The following is a 15,665-nucleotide window of genomic DNA, read 5'->3' as shown; positions in this document are numbered from 1 at the left end:
TGATGCAGTTGAGCAAAACTCATTGCATTGAAGGATTCACTGAGCTGAAAATGAGCAAGTCAAAAGGCAGACTGCAAACACTAGAGGAGCTACAAAGTAAACACGGAACAAGTCCCCTGAAACAAGGGAAGGGGTAACAACCCTGTTTTCGATACAAACCTACCCCCTACAAAGAGGGTAAAGAGAACTGTGATCCCCACCCTACAGCAGCAAGTGTTACACAGTAACTTTTCCACTCCTGCCTGCCACAGAGAGACACAGAGGCCAAGCTCACACCTCCATGAGAAAGGCCACCGGCGCGAGATGCTCTCCCTCACTGGACACAGTGCAAAGAGAATGAAAAGTTTAATTCCTGAGTCTTAGCATGCTTCCTCAAACTGAGAAACCAGGTGTAGAGCAACACAGTAAAAAAACCTCAGAAGGATGTGATAATGACTCTTTGGAAAGGTGTTTTGGAGGCACTGCTGTTGCTTACACTTGTACATAGCCAGAAGGGAGAGAATTTCCATCCTCTGCACTGAATGGGGCAACAGGAAGAACGGCTGTTGCAAAAGCCTTATACAGCAGAACAGTTTACTGAAGTCTAACCCAAACAGTCTGGCTACTTGCCTCTTCCTTACCTGGAGGTTCAGGATTTTATAACTTCAGATTGCATTCATTCAGTTAATTCTAGATCCCTAACTACACGAAGCTCCCATTCCAGTCTTTGTCTGATATGAGCCCACCCCCCCAGAGATGCAAATTTCTCAGATTATGTAAATAACAACATCCATTTTAAAAAACAATCACAAAAAAACCTCCAATTGATCTCTACAACACATGCTCTCCCCAGCTCTGACACAGGGTGATATAAAACATGATCCAGTCAGGTCTTTGGCTCTGGCTCCTGACACAATTCCCCATACACTTTGCACGTGTATTTTTTCACGCTCCTTGCTCTTCTTCTCCCCAGGAGGAAAGGAGCACCAAAGGTTATCCCCCCCAGACACAAAAATAGACGTGCAGGAGCCACCTACACACCAGTCTCATTTCTTTCGCTGCTTTTGACATTAGGATCCTCTTGCACCTTTCTCATCTCCAGTCCTTTCACCCATGTGTAGGCAAAGGAGCCCCCCAGAACCATCAAGTTACTCGTCCACCACAAGAAGCTCTTTGTCTCCTCGAAGTAGATAACAGCCAGCACTGTTTGGGCACAGGCCTTGGCTGTCCCAGACACGTTGTGGGTGAGTGGGCTAGTGAACTTAATCTGAAGTCCAGTCACATACCCGATGGCAAAGCCAAACACTCCCCCCAGGGTCATCATGCCCCAAAAACTGGGGCTCCCCAGCTTGTCGAAGTGGTAGAGAGTGCGGAACTCGCCCAGCAGCATCATGAGGGGGAAGAACAGGACACAAGCATTGACGTTGTTGTAGAAGGTCAGGCGCCAGATGCTACCATCCACCACAGGCAGCACCTTCTTGGTGTAGATGGCATTGAGAGAGACACAAAGGCTTGCTAAGATCCCAAAGAAAATACCTGTCCATGACAGAGTGCCCTCTGCTCCTTCCTGGTCAACACCCAGCCAGAAGCCACCTGCAACCAAACAAATCAGGCATCATCTGAACAACTGCTGAAAGGCTCAAAACTTACAGTCAAGAATTCATTATTTTCTTTATAGTGAACAACAACGAGACAGGCTTAAGGGCGTCCCCTTTCTATTAAGTGAACCCACAAAATATCATGACTAGTGTCCTGGGAAGACTTATTTTGGGAGTACGGGAAATTTATTGTGCGGATAATTCAGTCTCAGAAGACTAATTCCCACACTGAGCAGGCAGCACTAGTTCAGAAACGATTAATCCAGCTAGTCTTTGCATATAGATAATTTTCAGGAGACCATTTTTTTTAATTGAAAAGGCTGAAAAGTGACACACGGGTAGAAAAAATATTTTTCAAAGTTTGAAAAAAATCCCACTTTATAGACTTTTCTCTGCTGTTAACAGGAAGGAAAAAATAGGTCAGAGAAGAAGATGGAAAGATAGTAAAAACATGAATGTAATAGTAAGCATGATCCAAAAAAAAAAAAAAAATCACAAGGCAGAAACTGTGTGCAGTACATTCATGTTAAACTTTGATGGGCAAAGCACTCTCTAACCACCTCCAAAACAGGAGCTACAGGCTTTGCATCTCCAGGGCAGAGAGGGAGACCTCTCCCCATCCAGCTCATAAGCAAAACATAAAAGGGAGATGAGCTACTGAAGGAGCACTACACCACATTTTCATTAGCTGCTTCTTGTTGGAGGTTGTCTGGAAAGTTGCCTGCAAAGCACCTAAGACACTTGAAACTAAGCCCAGATACAAATGCGTTCAATGCACAGACGGAAGGGCTTTGTGTCAGGCCAAAGAGGATGCTCAGCTACGCTGCTATAGGCATACAGGCAATGCTCTCACAGTGAAAGGAGATGGAGCCACGAGGACAGAGTCCCAGTCTTAGAGAAATCCTGTCAGGCTGCCAGGCACCATACTCCTGGGCAGTGCCTGAACAAAAGATGAGCTGAAGGCAATTGCTTGCATCACTTGGGTAGAAAATACAGTAGCTCTGTTCCTGTTCACGTCTTCCGTGGAGATGAGATTCTCTTATTTTCCTCTGATCCATCCACTTGTCTAAAACTAAAGTGAAAGCATGCACACCTGGAACCAGACTGAAATCAACATTTCATCATTCTTGGCATCTAAATGGCCCTCCAGCAGAAGGCAGCTTTTGGGATTACTTTGTCCTTGGAATGGAAGGCTTATAAGCATTCCTGTTAAGCCAGTCAGTGGCTTGCCCCACATCCTAACTGCATAACCAGATCTTCTGGTGGTGTTTTACGCTTGGCTTGGTCAGCTAACCCTCTATCAAATGCATTCAGCCTATTGTAAAAACCAATTGGCTGGCTCTATTGTATGGTCCCAGTGGTGCTGACATAAATGTCATTGTTACAAAAGTTAATAATCAACAAGGACTTGGGAACAGGGAGAAAGCCACCTGCTATTTTATGGTGGGGGAAGAAAAGAAAAGGTAAGGCAAGTTAAACCTCATTAGAGGGTAGATAGGTTTTAGTGCTCAAAGGAAAAAGGGAGCTATGTCAAACGAGAGCAATTTCTTCCCTTAACGAGTTACCTACATCCTCCAGACATACAAATTTGGTTGCCAGAGACAGAGCAAGGCACAAGCCCTGAGCTTCCCCATCTAAGAGGGAGCTGCCATGCAGGTGGGGATGACTTCCCAAGGGAAAGACACCCCACCACCATCTCTCTGGGGCTGGCTGTAGGGATGGGTGCAGGCAGCCCTTTCTGCTCCCCCTCACCTATGATGACTCCGCAGGCCAGGAGGGCATAGAGGGAGGTGGTCTGCTTGAGGAGGAGGTAGGAGAGCAGCACGTTGAATACGGTGGTGAGGGACCGCCCCACATTGTAGAAGGCCACGCCGACATGCTTGAGGCAGAGGTTGTTGGAGGTGACCATGCCGATGAAGACGGCGGAGAGGGGCAGGACGCTGCGGGACACCTTGGGGTCGAGGCGGAGGGTGGGCAAGCCGGCGCAGGGGGGCCCGCAGGCCGCCCCCAGGCTGAGGCCCAGGCAGAGGGCGGCCGTGAGGGCGCACTGGAAAAAGGTGACGAAGAGAGGGGCGTCGAGGCGCAGCGAGGGGCTGTCCAGGAGGTACTTGTTGAGGAAGACCATGGCGATGGAGGTGAACCAGTAGAGGCAGACCACCACGGCGATGCGCAGCGCTCGCAGCAGGAAGGGCGCCCGCCGGCCCCCGCCGCCCTCCGCCGGCAGCAGCGGGTCGGCGCCGCCGCCGCCCAGCGCCATCCGCAGGATCCCCGTCCGCGTCAGCTGCGCTCTGCTCATGGCGGGCCGGCCCCCGCCAGCGACGGCCGCCGGCCCCCGCCTCCTCCCGCCGCCGGCCCCGCTCACCCGCCTCCGCCGCCGGCCCCGCGCCTCCCGGAGCGCCGCGGCCCCGCCCGCCGCCCTTTATTCACGCCCCGCGGGCGCCGCTCGGCACCGCCCCGGCCGCGGCGCCATGTCGGGGGAGGGCCCGGCCCGGCCCCGCCGCCCGCTCCGCCCCGGGGCAGCGCGGCTGTTGCCAAAAACGGCATTTATAAAAGAATTCTTAAGAAAGGATGTTATTTGATATTTGAACTTTGTGTACTTTCAGGCTGAATCAACAAGAAAGGAAATTTGATCGGTGCAACAGAGAGCAGTGAGCAAGCAAACTCTAAGTGATGCCCGGGCGTCAAAAAGAAATTACTTGTCGGCAGAATAGCTTTGTTAAGGTTTAGGTCTCGATGGGTTTCAACGATCTCAGACCCAGGTGGAGGCTAGCAAAGCTTGGGGGGCAAGCTGACAGGGGACACAAAGAAGGTAGAATTTACAGGCCCCAAGGACATTTGGCAGGACCCCTAAGATAAGGAAGAAACTAATAAAGACAATTCAGCAGCTCTGCTGAGATCAGCTCCAGCTGGGTAAAAGGTAATTTCAACAGGTGGAGAATACAACCACCAACTCATTGACCACCAACTCAGGAAACCCACTGACCTAAAAGAAACACTGAGCATGCAGACTAATTACCACAAGAAGCGAGAAAGCCATCAATCGATAGAAGATAGAATACAAATTAATAAAAAAACTGGGTAACTTGTAGCCAATGAATTACCTTTGTTCTATAATATTGTTGTTACAATGCCTTTGTGTGCTAAAATGTGGGAATAGTGAAAAGTTTTGGTAGCTGACATGCTGGCCTCGTGGATTTGCCACCCAGCACCTCTTCCCATGCAGAATTGTAAATAAATCAAATACCTTAACTCTGTGTGTTGATTGGCATCTTGCACACAGGGTGAAAGAACCTATTTTGGGACAACAGGAGCAGACAGCAGCTGGGGCAGTTTAATGAGGAACAGTCACCTGAGGACAGTCCTTGGGCAACCTCCACAGCCAGGAGTGAGGGTCTTGCTGTGGGACTGCTGGGGAGGGGCTGCCATGCTCACCATGGTCATTAATGGTGACCAGCTCCGTATCCACCTGGCATGGCTGGGCAGTGGGTGGCAGGAGGGGACTGGTAGCGGTCCTTGTGTCAGGAACAACACTACTCTGCTGGCTCATGTCAGCATCCTTTTTGTGCTGGTTGGAGCAAGTGGGATCTGGGTGTTTGACATGCACTGGTTTCCTAGCATGGATTTTGCCCACATCCCATCAAAAGCACAGTGCGCTCTGCTGCCTAAGCCTTCTCTACAGAAAACAGGTTCGCACTTCTGTGGAGGTAAATCAAACCTTCCCAATATGACCTAAATGAAGTAGGCATGGTGACATGTGCAAGCAAGGACAGCATGGGTAAGAGTTTGCTACCTAGTTCCCATTCCTGCATCAATAACTTTGATATCTAACCAGGAGGATGTCTCTCCAGTACTGAGATGCAGCCTGTGTGCTACCCCGCTACATTGCAAGCAATACAGGGGCTAACTGCTTTCAAAATAGCCTGGGTGTTAGGATAGGCTGCACACATTCTCATGCTAAATCATCATTCCAGTTATAAAACACCCATTTGCCCATGCTCACATGCCAAAACATCCCATGTTCTTTTAATGGTGCTTTATAACTGATCCGGTTTGGCCAAATTTAGAAATATATCCTCTGAGAGAAGGCAGGTCACCACCCCTCCCCCACCAGGTTCGGGGAAAATAAATTTTCCTCAAAGGAAAGTGAAAGAGATAAAACCTATTTATTTAACAAACACACGGGAAAAGGAAAATAATGCTAAATAGCAAAATCTCTCGCTGTGGAGAAAAAACCTGGGAAAGTGTTTGAGTCCTCCCTTTGGTCTCCTCGGAGCTGGGGCTTGGCCCAGGGCCAGGCCCTTTGTGCTCAGTGGAAAGTCCTCCTGATGTGCTCTGATATTGAAGCAGTCCAGTGGAAAAGGGACAAAATACAAAATTCCAGGGAAGGGAAAAAAATTCAACTCTATGTCTCTCTCCGGAGAAAAAGAAGCTGAACAACTGGCCAAAAACTGACCTGGGGGCAGCAAGCCGGGTGCTTCCTCGCTCCCCTGCCACAGCTGGGAAAAAAAAAATTGCTATCTCTGTGTGACCTTGAACAAGCTGCAAACTGCTTTGAAAAAGTTTTGCTCAGTTTTTCCTTCCCCCTCTCAGGCTCAGTTTAGAGGCATAGAAAGGCACAAAAATTAATTTCTGGGCATAGGGCAGCAATATGGGATACACATCATAAAGTCACCCCAAGACAATAACAAAGAAGCCTTTCAATACCAAACTCTAGCATGTTGTGAATTCAAACCGCTGGACAGAATGAAATAAATTAAAATTAATGCCAGATTCCATGTGGTGGGGGAGGCAGCAATGTCTGTCAAACATTGGTCAGTATGACCTCCTGCTTCTTATTTCAGCTGAGACTGCTGCAAAGTGTCTGGTCTGCAATGTCCTGGGGCCCAGCAATTTGCACAGGGCATAATTAAGAGGATTTTGGAGGCAAAGCCAGCAGCATTAATTGCCCCCTGCAGTCTTTGCTGCTCTTACAGTTGGGAAGGACAGAAGCATAGTAGAGGTCATGGGAGACAAGTGATGTACTTAATTAGACCAGTTGGTGCAGCTGGAAAATGTTTCAGGCATAACGTGCTTTTCTCAAATCTCTGAAGTCACACTTGATTGTTTTTTCTCCCAGGTGCATCAGTTGGTTTAGTAAATGATGCTGCCTTTCCTCACAACCCTTGCCTTCTAAGCAGCATCTGAGTGCTGATGGGAGTCACGTTCCCTCTGTACAGAGAAAGTTGGTGCTGGTATGCTTTCTTTGGACTACGTAAGTGCCCTGCAGGCTGATGGAGTGTTCTGGGTTGTGTTCTGAGCACCATCTCTCACCCCTGCACCTTGTGATAGGTGCCTGGTAGAGCCCTTGCAACCCCAAGTGAGTTTTGCCTGCTCACCTCACCCACCTCCTTGCTCTGCCTGCACAGCCGGGAGAATGACCCCATGCATGGAGCTTGCCTGAGCTCACATGGGGTGTGACATCCCATGGATGCAGGCCTGCAGCTCCTGCCGTGGAAACAGCAGAGACTGTGGCCTGCAGAGGGGCTGGCATTAGAGCAGGGAAAGCTGCTATTGAAATGACCAGACAGTGTTCCCTGTAGCCCAGCCATGCTTTGATCCTGCTGCTAGAAGTGCCGGATCACTTACTTACTCGTTACTTCATATCCTGTGTTCCTTCCCATCCACCTTCTTCCAGTGCCTGGCCTAGCACTCCTCTCATAAATGGTGTCAGTCAGGAAAAAAACAGAAAGCAGTCTGGGTGTGGCACACTCGGTTCCATAGGTCCTCACGGCCTGTTACACATACCTGTGGCTTCAGCATCACATATTTGTCTTGAATTTCAAGGAATTTGACCTCTCCTACCACTAATGTTGCAAGAATGACAGTGCCTCTGGCAGAATCAGAGTCAGATATAAGTGATTTTTTCCCCTCTCTGCCACTTGCTCGTGCTGTTCAAAGTGCCTTCTCTAAACGAAACCCAGGAGCTGGAGAAGGCAAAACCCCCAGCCTTCAGTTGCATCTTGTCCATTCATTCAGTGCACAGAAGATTGCTTTGGCCTGCAGAAGTTTGAAATATCCCAATCAATAAAATCCTCATTGCTTCTCCTGGAGGATTATTCTACAGCCCTATCACACATGTATGGCACGTCTGCATGGGAAAATTGATCAGTATAACTCCCTCACCTCTGCCAATATAACTCCCTGGTACTGACAGTGTATTCCAAAATAAAAGTGATTTGTTCTCGAATAATCAGGTAGTTGTGATAGTTGTGCTGGTCAATCTCTCTAGGCAGAGCTTGTCTACAGCATGGCAATGGTTTTGACAAGTGCTTTGAATAAAGGCTTTCCCAGGTGCAAAAACTGACCAGCAGAATTACTCTGCCATAGCTGTGCCTGCCTACCTGCCTCACAAGGATGCTTTGCTTTGAGGGGAAGGTGGTTTAAAGTCATAGGTGATTTAAAAATGTCAGAGTAAAGGTAGGAATAAGTAGGTTATAATATTAATATAGGATGTTTAGACAATGTAGCCTGGCCTCCTGCACAACATCAGTCTTAGGGTTCCCTGAATTAAATCTTACTTGAATTAAACCTGATCTTCTGTGAGAAACAAAATCAATTTTGTTTAAAAATACTCCCAGAGACTGAATTCAATAGGGCACTAGCAATGTTATTCTGACGGCTGGTTCTTTCCCACTAAATAATGCACACTTCTTTTCATGCTTGGCATTGTCTGATTCAAGTTTTCAACCTCTGGATCTTGTTACAGCTTTACTGATGTTTTTTTACAAGCAAGCAGTTACAGGCAGACAAAGTTACCTTTTAGCCTTGTTTTTGGAGATGATAAATGATTTAAACTTCCTTACAGAACATGTTTATTATGCTACAGCAGCAAAGAGTCACTTCTTTATGCAGATGAGACCTCAGTATTTTCCTGCCCTGCTGCTTGGTTGTATATTAACATGGTAGCACATATTGTGAGGAGCCTGCACAGGATTATTCCTGGTTTAGGAGTGTGCTGCTTCATGTTGCCTGAGTGCTTACAAAATAAACAGTTATCACTAATGGAGGTCTGAGGCTGGAAAATAAGCAGCTTTGGCGGGTTCTTCATGGGGGGAAATCTGGCTGGTAGTGTCCTTTCTCCCATATCTTGTGAGGTGCCTGCACTGCTGCTGGTGTCTGGCATGCCTGATACCCTGCCTGCTGTTGGCATGCACACATACATACATACATACATACCTACATACACTCCTGCATCTTATTTAGTTCTTTCCTATGTGATCAGAAAACCTTTTTAACTATGAGAGGTGCTGCTCCTCCGAGGGGAGGGCTCTCCCCTTCCCACTAAAATTAGGTGACCTACTTGAAAGCATGCAAATCAGCTGATAGCCAGCAGTGTGGCTGATAAAACAGCGATGGGCTCAGGGTGTACGTCGAACCCGGTGGTGAGACAGAGCAGATTGCATTTCCTGGCCACACAGGAGACCTGGACATATCGACCGGTGTGTCATTGTAGGAACAGGCCCTCTGTAAGTCATGTAGAAGAGCAAACAAAGCAGCAGAAAACATTGCCAGTTTTGTTTCTGGGTTTGGGGTTAGAAATAGGACTCATTCCACTACCTAGAATGGGACATGGGAAAAAAATCCACTCAGCAGTGAGGTCATTCCAGTGTATTTAAGAATTTATTGTTCCTTACAAGCATAGGTATCTGACTTCCCATTAATACAAACATCCTTGATGCTGGCATTTATAAAGTGTGGAGCTTACAAGTCAAAGGTATCAATCCAGATTCATATATGTATCAACACACACATATATACAAGCATTTAAGTACATTTATATCTGCACGTATATATGTGTGTGAATATGCTCAGATTATGTACAGACAGTATGGTGCCATAGTGTCCAAGCAGGGACCAACAACCCAGGAGGGGTCATCTGGCATGGCAGGAGTATTACTTTATTGTGACAGGGATATTACTTCACCTACCAGTGATTCCTCTTGTTTGCTGTGTATCTCATCAAAATTAGCTTGAGCTTTCAAGGTTTCAAGTTTGAACTGCAGATATTGCCTGGTGACAATAGGTCTCAGCTGTCATACCATTATTTGCTATATGTCTTCTCCTATATTGATTATCAGCAAATAATGGTATGTCATACCATTATTTGCTGATAATCAATATAGGAGAAGAAGGCCAACGCAAAATCTGATTTATCAGATCAGATTAGCTGAATCAGGTCTCTCTCTGCTAGGGTAGTAAACATGAATCAGGGGAGACAACTGAGTAAATCTCTTAGTATTGTCCTCAACCCATTTCTAGCACGTGTTTCCCATTACAGTACAGCTTCTTTCCAGACTCCCCCACTTCATAGGAGAAATGGCCTTGGCAGGGTTGTGCTGCTGTAGCTCTCCATCGTGCAGGATAATAGATATTGCTGCAGTCTCATTGTGGAAGAACATGGACCACCAGGGGAGTCCAGTGCAGAGGAGGCCTGGTGTCACTGCGGAATTGGAACAGTTTCGGTCTAGGTGGATTTTTTAGCTGTGGTTCTGTGCCAGCTTTGTTGGCCTGGACAGCTGCTGCAAAGATGCTTTGGTGCCTTCCCCATATGCTATCCTCCAGGAGCCTGGTGACACTAGCTGGGAAGTGCTTGGATCCAGCTGCACCCAGCTCAGACACCTTCCTGGACCCTAAAACATGGGGCACTCATACAGAACCTGCTGGAGCTCAGCCCAGAAGGGGCTGACTCCCAGCTGGATCCAATCTAGCTTGGAAGCTGGATCTAAACCAGCGCCGCCTGGGCTCTTCCATCTCTGGACGTCTGCTGCCAGGTCCCTGGAGCAGTCATGCTGACTCAGCTCTGTAGAGAGGCAGTGGGGTCCAACAGGACCTCTGCAAGGGCTCTACCATATCAAAGCAGCCCTTGTCTTTGCAAACCTGAGCTATTTCTGGAAGCAGTGCAGGTGTCCCATCAGCTAATAAAATTGGCTGCATCTCAGACTCTCTCTGCATCTGGGGCATGCTGGATCCGCAGCTGGGAGAGTCTCGCTGTGCATAAATGGAAATGCATAAGAAATAGTTAATGAAGGTTTCTACTGGTTGTCTTGTTCCCTCCTGGCTTCCTTAGGATTTTTCCTGGACTGCAGAAATGGTGGGTACCTACTTTGACTATGGGCAGAGACTGGAGGTGAAGGTTCCTTCCACCCCAAATTACAACATCATCATCTGGCAAACATCTGAGCCTGAGTCCTTCCCCTTTCCTGCTCCCCTGGCGTGAAAGCCAAGCTCTGCCTGAAACAGTCACACCTAAGTCCCGACTGAGCATCTTTACCAGCGGTGCTGGGGGAATGATCTGGATTACAAGGAGTGGCTGTGGCAGAAGTGACACTAGAGGGCAGGGCTGGCCCACGGTTGGAGCCTTCCCAGGCAAGGGTGGGACAAGCCTGGGACTGGACTGGGGTGCAGGTGGACAGGACTGGGCGAGGCTGGGGCAGCGCTGGGGCTGGGGTGGAGGGGGACCCTGGTCATGCTGTCCTACTTTGCTGCCCGCCTGCAGCCGTGGGAGGCAGGAGTGGGTGCACACAATGCAGCAAGGGCTGAGAGCTCTGCGACTGTTTTCTGGGATGCATGGGGATGATAAGGCATGGGGCACATCGCCAGCTGCCCATGTTGGCCTCTGTCACCACCCAAGAAGGGTATGGAATCAGGCCTTAAAGGCCTAGGTGACAAATTAGAAATTGCAGCGTGACACAAAACATCACGGATTAAATACATTGCCCAGTTCCTGTATGTTTCCCGTGCACTCCCCATTATCCACCTCATCCCCGTGGGCTGCAGTAGCCTCTGTTTTCCACACATGCCAGGCAGGAGCTGGCTGCGACCTGACTGCCTGTGCAGCAGAAATGACTCTACAAGGCAGGGTGAAAACCGTCAGCCCACAGCAAAAAAGTGTGAAGAAGCTGCTGCTTTGTCCCTCTGGCTCTGAAGAAGAGGGATAACCTTGAGGGAAGGTGGCCTGCATCCCAGGGTGACCCCCAGTTTGAAAGGATGGTTGGGGAGCAGCCTGGCTGCAGAGACACTGAGCTCTCTGCCTCGAGCTGGAAATGCCCCTGCTGCCATGGCCGGGTCAGGTGAGGGAGCAGTAGCCCAGCCCCTTAGGAGCAGGGCAGGCAGGTAGTGGGCTGTGATTTATGAGGCAAGCCCTTGGAAACTCTCCAAACCCAGTGCTTAAGTGCTTCTGAATGGCAGCATTAATTACTATTAAAAACACACATTTATATCTCTCTCACCTGCTTTAAATCCTGTGAAATTAGATTTCCTACCCAACCCTTCCAGCCTTCGTGGCAGATCAGGGTGTTTTATAGGCCTATAAAGCCCCACAGTACCTGCTGTCTACATGGGCTCTTATTTACGAGGCCTTTAACAGTCTTCCTGGCTGCACCATCTGAGCCCCCTAATCATTTAGTTTCCATGTGCCTTGGAGGGAGTGGTCCCTTCAGCCACCCCAAGAGCCATTCCTTCCCATAGGACTGGCTGATTCAGAGACATAGCTACCTGGGGTGGGAGTGAGGCTGTGCTGGGGCATCCTGACAAGCCCAGTTCCAGCATTTGGGCCAGCTTCCCTGGTTTTACGTAGAAAAGGGATTCAGTGATACAAGCGCCTCATGACAATATTGTGAATGTCTTTGTGTCTTTTACATCAAAGTCACGCCAGGCATCATCAAAAGCTACCCAGAACCTCCCAGGTCTGGGCTAAGACTCCAGATTTACTGAGCACAGAGACAGTAGTTTATGTACCTAAAAAGCAAATATTATTTCCATACATTATCCTTTCTTTTGGATACAGACTATGTAGAAGTATCTTAAAATAGCCAGCTTTTCCCTAATGGACTGCAGCCATTTTGCAACTCATCCTATTTCAGATGCCTTGACGGTGTTTAAAAATGTGGTGGACTTCAGACTGAGACGTGAACCCCACTTTGCTGAGGGTCCTCTTGTCCCCAGGTCACAGAGGACAGGGCGAGGCGGAATCAGGAGCTCCGTTCTTCTCCAGGTCTCTCCTACATAATTTCCCCACCTGCCTCCCTAGCACTTCTGGGTCGTCAGATCTGCTGGAGACTGGATGATGCTCTGGGGAACTGGCCAAATTTGTGTGCCCGCATCAGCCTGCTGGAGAGGAAGTGATAGATATCTCTGCATCCTGACTCCCAGGCTGAGCATGCTAATTTATAGATTGTATCTGTCACTCCTGATAAACTATGTCTTACTTCCCTAATGCCACCTTCAAATTGAGTTTTTAAGGCTAGGTCAGGTGGAGAAACCAAAGGGGGACTCTGCTTTTCCTTTGCTCTGACTTTGTTCTCTGCACTTGGGCTGAAGTTGGCTTTTCAGTAAGAGGTGGATCTGTTGTGGCATCTGCTTTGCTGGCCAGCTGGGCAGAGTGCCCGCCCCTCATGGGGCTCTGAAAATTCCTGCCTGGCTCCCTCAGGTGCTTGGTTTGTTCTGATGTGGTTTTGGGGAGGGCCAGCTGAGGCATCTCCATCCAGCTCTGTTCCCAGTCTCTTCCAGCACTGCTGAGCTGGCTGAGATGGTGAAGGTGGACTCAAGGCCTTGCTAAAGAGGGTGCCAGAGCCTGAGCTTCTTCAGGAGCACAAGGCATTAGCAGAAAGCTCCCAGCATTGGCTCCTGCACACACCTGAAGCCAACAGTATGCCCATGCCACTCTTCGGGGGAAAGTGGCATTTTCCTTTCTCTGCACATTTCAGGTGGGATCTGTTGAGCATTAATTTCTTCAGGGGTTGTGTTTGAATGAGCACAAGCAAAGCTTTGGTGAGCATCCTTCTCCAGCAGCAGAGAGGACCATTTCCTGGAGCACAGCCAATAGCTTAGAGCTGTACATACATGAGCAGCTTTGTTCCTCCTCCAGGGAGCTGACTAACAGAGTTAAGAGTTGGCCAAGCAGGCCAGGATTAAGCATATCATTGCTCTAACCCTCCTGGGGTTATGGTGGTTAAAGGCACGTGAGTAAGACCTGTTTATCTTGTCATTATTAAGCCCTGACTATTTTCTTGTTCCTTGAGAAGAGAGTTTGTTGAAGCTACCTCCTTATGCCCTTTAGGCCTGAATGTCATGGCAGTAACACAAAATAAATCAGCCCAGTGAATACCTTCCACAGGTGATGAAAGAATGCACCAGTAATGCCTCTCAGAGGCATAACCTTCTGCACAGGGCTAACTCTGAAACCTAGTAAACCATCATCCGAGCTACACCACAGCCCTTGCTCAATCTAGCAGCCACAGCAGTTAAAATTTCCCTGCACAACAATTACAGCCATTTGAGATTGCAAATCCTGCAGCACATTGGAAACTAAAAATGACAGAGCTGGGAACAATAAACTGATTTTGAATGTCCAATTAAAGAAACACAGAGGAGATGGCTGTGTTTTGATTCAGATTTAATTCAATCCAAGTTTCTCCCTTTCAAGGTTTGTTTTTTCCCTCCAGCCGCTGCAGACTCCCTCACCCATTGCAATTCAGGCTGCGGAATAAACCTTGCTGTTCAATTTAGGTCAAGCTTGGCTGGGAATACACTGGGCCTTGGCTATTATTTAATGAATATGTATAGCATGAAGACCACACTGCAAATGCAGGAGTGGATGCTTTAAAGCTGGCAGCCAGTTCTGTTGCACCTGAAGGACCTGTGAGCAATTGAGGGGAGACAGGAGCTGGCATGGGCACAGGGGATCAAATGGGAGCTCTGTCCTCCAAAACTATTAAGTTGAAATCCTCACCCTCCCTGTCACTTGAGACCTTGGTACTGAGGAGGCACTATCCCAAGTCAAGAAAAAGTCCTGGTCAGAGGAACCCAGGGCAGAGTGGAGGCTGACAGCAAAGTTCTGTCCAGCTGCCTCCTCCCCTGCCATTCCAGCTGGCTGCACAGGAGAATTTTCATGACATTATATTTGTTCTTTTTAACCTCTGGCTCCCATTGGCATGATGTTGAACATTCTCCCATCCAGAGTATTAATAAGAAGATTGAAGGACCCACGTGAGTCCAGCACTCATGACTGAATGGGAGGAAATGGGGCAAGGAGCCCTGACCTCCCAAACTTCTTGGAGCAGCAGGAAAGCAAGTGAGGGCTGCCCACAGCCAGGAGCTGCTTCTGAATATCCAGCTGTGTTTAATGCATTCTTTGCCTCCATCTTCAACACAAATGAGGGTCGAAGGGGGTCTCAGAGCCCCGAGCTGGAGGACCGTGACTGCGAGAATGATCGGCTCCCAATTGATCCTGAAATTTCTCCAGCTGGATCCCTACAAATCTATGGGGCCTGATGGGATTCATCCAAGAATCCTCAATGAGCTGCTGATGTCATTGCAAAACCTCTCTCGATGATTTTTGAGTAGTCTTGGGAATCCAGAGAGGTCCGAGCTGTCTGGGAGCTGGTGAATGTTATCCCGATTTTCAAGAAGGTCAAGAAGAACCCCAGAAACTACAGGCCTGTCAATCTCACCAGGGCCTGGTAAAGTTACGGAGAAAATTATGCTGGGAGGCATTGAAAGGCAACTGAAAGACACTGCAGTCACTGGCCGGAGCCAGCAGGGCTTCATGAGAGGAAAGTCCTGCTTACCAAACCTGATTTCCTTTTATGGCAAGGCAACCCACCTTGTTGATCAAGGGAAGCCAGCTGATGTAATCTTTTGGGATTTCAGTGAAGCTTTTGATACTGTCTCTCATAGGATCCTTCTGGACAAAATGTCCAGCCCACAGCTGGATAAACACGTCATGGGATGGGTGAGCAACTGGCTCATGGATCAGGCACAAAGGGTTACAGTGAAAGGGGTGACATCAGACTGGTGACCTGTCACTACTGGGGTTCCACAGGGTTCCATCCTTGGCCCTGTGCTCTTCAGCATCTTCATAAATGACTTGGGCACTGGAGTGCAAAGGATACTAAGTAAGTTCTCAGATAATAAAAAAAACTGAGAGGAACTGCTGGCTCCCTCAAAGGCAGGGAGGCCCTGCAGGAGACCTTGACAAATCAGAGGGCTGGGCATTCACCAACCATTTGAAGTTTAACAAGGGAAAGTGCTGGATTCTGCATCTGGGAT

General features: G+C 48.5%; 1 protein-coding gene across 1 annotated transcript; it reads right to left on the bottom strand.

The window, feature by feature from the left end:
* Nucleotides 1–559: 559 nt before the first annotated feature.
* On the bottom strand, nucleotides 560–3,907 carry SLC35C1 (solute carrier family 35 member C1). Its single transcript, XM_048308297.1, has 2 exons — nucleotides 3,330–3,907; nucleotides 560–1,572 (listed from the first exon to the last, which is right to left on the bottom strand). Exons 1-2 carry the CDS (start codon nucleotides 3,871–3,873, stop codon nucleotides 1,013–1,015), a joined length of 1,104 nt encoding a protein of 367 aa, XP_048164254.1. The 5' UTR covers nucleotides 3,874–3,907; the 3' UTR covers nucleotides 560–1,012.
* Between the last annotated feature and the right edge of the window lie 11,758 nt (nucleotides 3,908–15,665).

This window comes from Corvus hawaiiensis, chromosome 6 (genome assembly GCF_020740725.1).
Source record: "Corvus hawaiiensis isolate bCorHaw1 chromosome 6, bCorHaw1.pri.cur, whole genome shotgun sequence".
Classification (NCBI taxonomy): domain Eukaryota; kingdom Metazoa; phylum Chordata; class Aves; order Passeriformes; family Corvidae; genus Corvus; species Corvus hawaiiensis.
This window is presented reverse-complemented; position numbering and strand designations above follow the sequence as displayed.